This window comes from Quercus robur, chromosome 3 (genome assembly GCF_932294415.1).
Source record: "Quercus robur chromosome 3, dhQueRobu3.1, whole genome shotgun sequence".
Taxonomy (NCBI): Eukaryota; Viridiplantae; Streptophyta; class Magnoliopsida; order Fagales; family Fagaceae; genus Quercus; species Quercus robur.
The window spans coordinates 34546203-34552284 of NC_065536.1; the positions used below are offsets into that span (position 1 = coordinate 34546203).

At 33.8% G+C, this 6082-nt stretch overlaps 1 protein-coding gene across 1 annotated transcript; it reads right to left on the minus strand.

Annotated features, from left to right (window-relative positions):
• Positions 1-1532: 1532 nt before the first annotated feature.
• On the minus strand, positions 1533-5668 carry LOC126717887 (cytochrome P450 CYP82D47-like). Its single transcript, XM_050419840.1, has 2 exons — positions 4636-5668; positions 1533-2300 (listed from the first exon to the last, which is right to left on the minus strand). The coding sequence occupies exons 1-2, from the start codon at positions 5554-5556 to the stop codon at positions 1677-1679; spliced, it is 1545 nt and encodes a 514-aa protein (XP_050275797.1). The 5' UTR covers positions 5557-5668; the 3' UTR covers positions 1533-1676.
• Positions 5669-6082: the final 414 nt, after the last annotated feature.

A 6082-nucleotide genomic window follows, 5' to 3' on the forward strand; every position in this document is an offset into this window, starting at 1 on the left:
AACTCTCTTGGATAATTAACACCGCTTATCAACCTTGCTAGTCATTTGTCCATTCTGATGCTGCAAGATATTCACATTATTCATGCTAAATTGATGTTGTTTATCCTCGTCATCATTCTTAGCTTGCCTAGAGTACCCTTGTTGAATGCCAAGGCTTGTTTGAATCATAACAAAAGCATGCCACCTAATCCAACAACTTCACTTAATAGATTGAGAGGGTATAGTGCAGTAGCTGCAACCATGTTGAAGCCTCCAACATCAAGTCTATTGTTAGGACATATGCGATTCACTTGTTAGGAACATATGTCACTATTTTATGTAATTGGCTAATCCTTTGACAAAACGCACTTTACTTATATTTAGGTAGATCTAGAATGTGTTTAATACTTCAAGAAACTGTGTTTCAAGATCAAGTGTTAAAGTCATGCAAGTCTGTCCAAGATTCAAGTTGAAAAGTGCAAGTTCATTAAAGCTCGATAGCTAGTTATCTATCGAGCTTGAAGAGCTATTCCAGCCCCGTGGCTCGACAGCAGCTCGATAGACAGGCATCTGTCGAGGTTTATGAAAAATAGAATTTCAGTTATGTTTTGACTCTAATCCGTGATTATGTGTTTGGACCTTCTTTTCTTACAACCCTAAACATATAAAAGGATTAATTTTAAGGGCCGTTAAAGGTAACATAAGTTGCACAAGTGTTGAGCAAAATTTGTTCAAGCAAATTGTGACCGGAGACAGAATTTGCCCTAATTTATCGTTCTTGTAAAGAAGTTGCTATGTTTGTGCACCGTTGGGTTTTGTGACCAAGCATCTTCTTGATCTTCATCGTTGGGATGAACTGAAAAACTTTGTAGCCAACAACCTTCTCTAGTTGGTAATTGAAGTTGCATACTAGGATCCGCGCAATTAGTTAGTCATGTACTGGGAGCCATGCATCAAAAGGAGAGATTATCACTATAAAACAAGTCCAATTAGGTATTGGGATAAGGGTTCAACTGTAAGTTGGTATAAAGTACTGAAATTCTTTTACTTGTAACCGCTTGTTGTGATAATGGTGAAATTTTGGGACTGGTGATCTTAAAATAAAATCACCCGGTGGGGTTTTTGCCGTGTTGGTTTTCCTCATTCATAAACAAATCACCGTGTCAATTTATTTTCCACTGCACTTAGTTTAATTGGTGATTTGTTTGTGCTACCACGTATTTGCATGTAAATTTGATTAATTAATAAACTTGGCTAATTAATCAATTAATTCATCACAAGGGGTCAATTTGTTTTTGGCCTATCATCTATCAAAATCACAAAACAAAGAGAAGTTGCACTTCACAAAGACAAAGTTATGTAACCAGGGTGGTACTAGTATTATGACACCAAATGGGTTTGCAAATTAATCCATTGTGTTCCTCATAGCATTAGAGAGTATAAATTAGTCTTTTAAGAAGATCTATAGAGTAAAATAACTAAAGATTTATCACCTGGGTGGCTCACATTCAAGGTCAAAAATCAAAATTCATATGATGAAAATGGCCGTGAGATAGCTAAAGAAAACAAATATATTTATAGTGATCTACATGGAGAAAACACAACTTTGTGGTACAACTCATAAGATCAAAGGTTTTTATATATTATTTTCATATTACATATGAATTGATATTATTTATCACAGAATACCATTCAAATTATGCATATGCTTGAGTTGCAAGGCAAGGAGTAAGACTGACTTCTAATGGGGTGGCTTTTAGGTTGGTAAGTCCAACTTTCTCAGTCATGTCCACTGGTTCATTAGATGGGGTTGCAATTTCGAAAGTGTGCAACAAGGTAGCTAGTGTGAGTTGTGTAACTTGTAAAGCAAATGAAATCCCAGGGCACATTCTTCTACCACTGCCAAATGGTATCAACTCAAAATGTTGGCCCTTAACATCAACATCCTTGTGAGTTGTAAGGAATCTTTCAGGTCGAAATTCAGTTGGATTCACCCACACACTTGGGTCTCGATGGAGTTTTGGAACATTAACAAGAAGTCGTGTACCTATTGGGATGTTATAGCCAGCCAAAGTACAGTCTTCCAAGGACTCGTGTGGCACTAAGAGTGGTCCAGCTGGGTATAAACGCATTGTTTCTTTAAGGATAGCTTGGAGATACTCCAAATTTTTCACATCTGATTCCTTCACTTGCCTTTCTCTACCAACCTGGATGTCTAATTCTTGTTTAGCTTTCTTTAGAGCTTCACGGTTGTTGAGAAGTAAAGAGAGGGCCCATGTCAATGTTACTGTTGTTGTGTCTGTGGCCGCTAAGATAAGGCCCTGCAAAAGTAATATAATTGGAATGTGAGGAATTCATAAGTGGCCTGTGCTCTGATTGTTTTAATGCAATCATTATGTGAAGAAAATTTTTAGCATTTTTCTGTATTTGTTAGTATCTAAGAGAAGGGTCAAAGGAAATCTATTATTTATATTTAGCTTAGCATGAGATAGAGTTATTTTACTCTAAAATTCTCTAGAAAACAACTCTATCTCACACAAAACTAAAAAGAAAGTCATGAGAGAGTTTTTCAACTCATTTTAAGGTCTCTACCAAATATAAGAAAATGAGTTTTTTTTCTAAAATAATTTTTGGAAAACAATTTATTTTCCAAAAAAATATTACTTTGAAACAAACAAAGAGAGAGCTTTTTACATTGATGCTTTTAAGTTAAAACTAGTTTGGGTGGCATGTGCAAGGCATGTGTTGCTCCTTGAGTGAGAAGAATAAAATAGAACTTTTATTCAAAGAAATATGAAACCACATAATTAAACTTATAATAACTATTTAATATATGAATATCTATTTGATAGTTTCTTAGAACCTATTTGCTAAAGGTTTCACTCACTAAAAACTTCTAAAAATGATAATGAATATCATCATCTTACAACAATAAACAATTGAGTTTTGCTAAAATTTTGTCATAAATTATCACAATAGTAATGAATGATGTCATATGCTACAATTGAAGATCTTCATAACAACCCTAAACCAAAATATGCGTATAAACAGTAGAGAACAAAAATAAGCTGAAACCAAACTAGGCGTACTTGAAAAAAATAAAAACAAAAGAAACAAAGCCATCTCACCAAATTAACCAAACCAAAGCCAGTATAGAAAGTATGAAATGGTGCATTCTTTTAGTAGAATGCCTCCAAAACTTGACTAAACTAAAAACACTATTTTTTTAGCCTCATGAATCTTTTTATATAGTTAATACAAAAAGAAATAGATATAACTCAACAACTGAGTTTCATAGAAATTGTAAAATAAGGAAAAAAAAGTTTCAAAAGTTTCAAAACGTGATCCTAAGTCCTAACTCCACAAGTCGACATCCACAATAAGACGTGTGAATCAGTTTTACTATTTTATATTCTTAGGATCCAAAATGTCGCCCTAGGCTTTGACAATTTTCAGTAACATGTCGTTGACGATTTCTTTTTCTCGGGCGGTTCAGTTGAATAACTTATTTGAAAAAGGTTGATGTTGAACCACCGATTTTGAATGAAGTCATCGATCAATAAAATAGCTAAAGAAAAGCAAAGAAAGAACCAAATTTCATGATTATCAACAAAAAAAAGAATCAAATTTGATTGTTACTTTCAATTCTTGGGAGTTGGGATCACATATGGCTTCTCAAAGGGTTCAAATAGCTCTTAAAAAATACTACGTTTACCAATGCATATTTGATACCAGAGATTGTGACCTAGATTTTATTTCGAATAAGAAAATATTCTTATTCACTGGTTAATATATACTCTGTATTTACTATACGTGCAGTATTTATAATTTCACACATCTTATTCACAATTTTTAAATACATCCACACTTAACATGTGAAATACTTAATATATACAAACGATGTACACAAATGAATATGCAATAAACTATACCATATTTGATATTTAGCAAGGTTTCTAATGATGTACAATGTAAGGGAGTCAATTTCGTATTAGAATTTGTTTCAGTTAACCATCAAAACAATATATTTTATATCGTTTTACAGTTACTGCTATATATGTGTTTTAGTTTAATAAATGAAAATTTACTATAATAAATGTTTTGTAAAATGCTAAAAATACTACGAATTTTACAACATAAAATTTATAAATTGATAAGATGATAAAAGTAATCGGTTAATTACTATAACAAAGTAAATAAATATCAAAATTATTTTTTATGATCTATAACATATTAATTTACAATATTTTTAACATTTGTTGCTTTTTAAATTTCTTTTAATCTCCTCCACATGTTGTCTGTCACCATGCATGTGACCATGTGAGCGCTTTGGGTAGTAAAGTCTTATCTCATTTTCATCACATGGAAAATCAAAATGTAAAAAAAGAAACAAATGGTCACAAAGGAAAACATGAAGGTCTGTGAGGGGAAAAAGACACAAAGGAGATGAAGATTTGATCAGGAACACATTGAGAAAACGAAGAAAAGTAAGCAATGTGAAGCAGAGAAAAAACAAAGATGAAGAATAGAAGAGACTGAGAGAGGAGAAAGTCAGATTAGATTGTGAAATTTGGGGAGAAATCTGATCTTAGGTGAGTGAACAATACTATAATGTAGGTGTAAAATAATATGGTTATGAAAAAAGAAAACTCTTACCAAGCATGTAGCTTTGATGATTGTATCAGCATCATAACTGGAAATCTCATCCTCGTCAGTGACAATGGATAGCAAAACATCCATAAAATCTTGGGGTTCCTTCATCCCACCGCACAATTTCCTCTGCTTATGTTCTTCTAGCCATTCTCCAACCATATGATCCAATTTTGTTGCTGTCTTCTTCATAGCTTTCTCATATCCTCCCACGTCCAACCACCTTAGATAAGGAAGTGCATCTGACACAACAAATGTCCCAGACAAATCGAAAAATTCTCTCATTGCCTTTCGATATTCATCATTCCCTTCATTTTCCTTAGTTGTAGTCCCACCAAATTGCTTACCTACAACCATCCTAGATACCATGTTTAGTGTTGTGTACCCAAACCATCTTTCCATTTCCACAAACACCTTGTTTTTTTTACCCAATAGCTCAAATATCTCTTTTATAGAATTATCTACCTCCGCCTCTCTAATGTGTTTGAGCGTCTCAAGGCGGTGGTTTGAGAGGACTTCCAGCATGGCCATCTTTCTCACTTGGCGCCAGTAAGGACCGTAAGGGCTAAACCCAAACATGGCATAGTTGTAGCCCAATATTTCTAGAGCTAGACCTTTTGGACGGTTGGCAAAGGCTTTGTCATTAGTGGTAAAACATTCTTTAGCTATCTCCCAACTGCTTACTACTAGAGTTCGATGCACACCCAACCAGATAGTGAAGATTGGTCCATACTTGTCAGCCATGTTACCCAAGGTTATATGGGGTGGTTGTGACCCTCCTAATAGGTGGAGATGGCCAATCAAAGGCCATGCACTGCCAGCTTTCGGTGGAACTTTCCTTTTACTATCAGATTTTTGAACTCTTCTTGATATACATAAGTATAAAAGAAAGAAGAGAAATAGAAAAAAGGCGAAGATGTTGGCCATAGAAGATAGAAGTTGTGAAGGAATATTATAAGAGAAGGAAGAGCGTATGTTTGCTATTTAAGGTCTTTAGACTGCGGCGAAAATCTCATTCAAGGGGTTCTTATTTTTATTTTTGAGAAGAATGTAAGGGGTTTACAACTTTTTATAATGTCACATTTCTTAGTTCTTTAACTTGGGTTTAGGTCCCCACCAACCAGCTCACGTGCAATTGTCTGGTGTAGCATTTCTTAGTCCATTTGAGGGAGGTTTTTATTTGTTTTGATAAACTATAACTCAAAACTTGCAATGTTTTCCCTAATTTGAAAAGGACAACCACAAAGGCAAGAGAAATTAGACAAGTATTACATACCATATAATAAACAATTGGATCCTAAAATTGTGGTTGCCTCAGTTTATTAATATTTATTAAAAACTTTACCAAATTACATAGTTTTCTTATAATTTGTGATAATTTCAAAGAATTTGAATTTTAAAATTATTTGGTAAATATATATATAACAAGAGTTGGGTTCTAAAAATCACTATT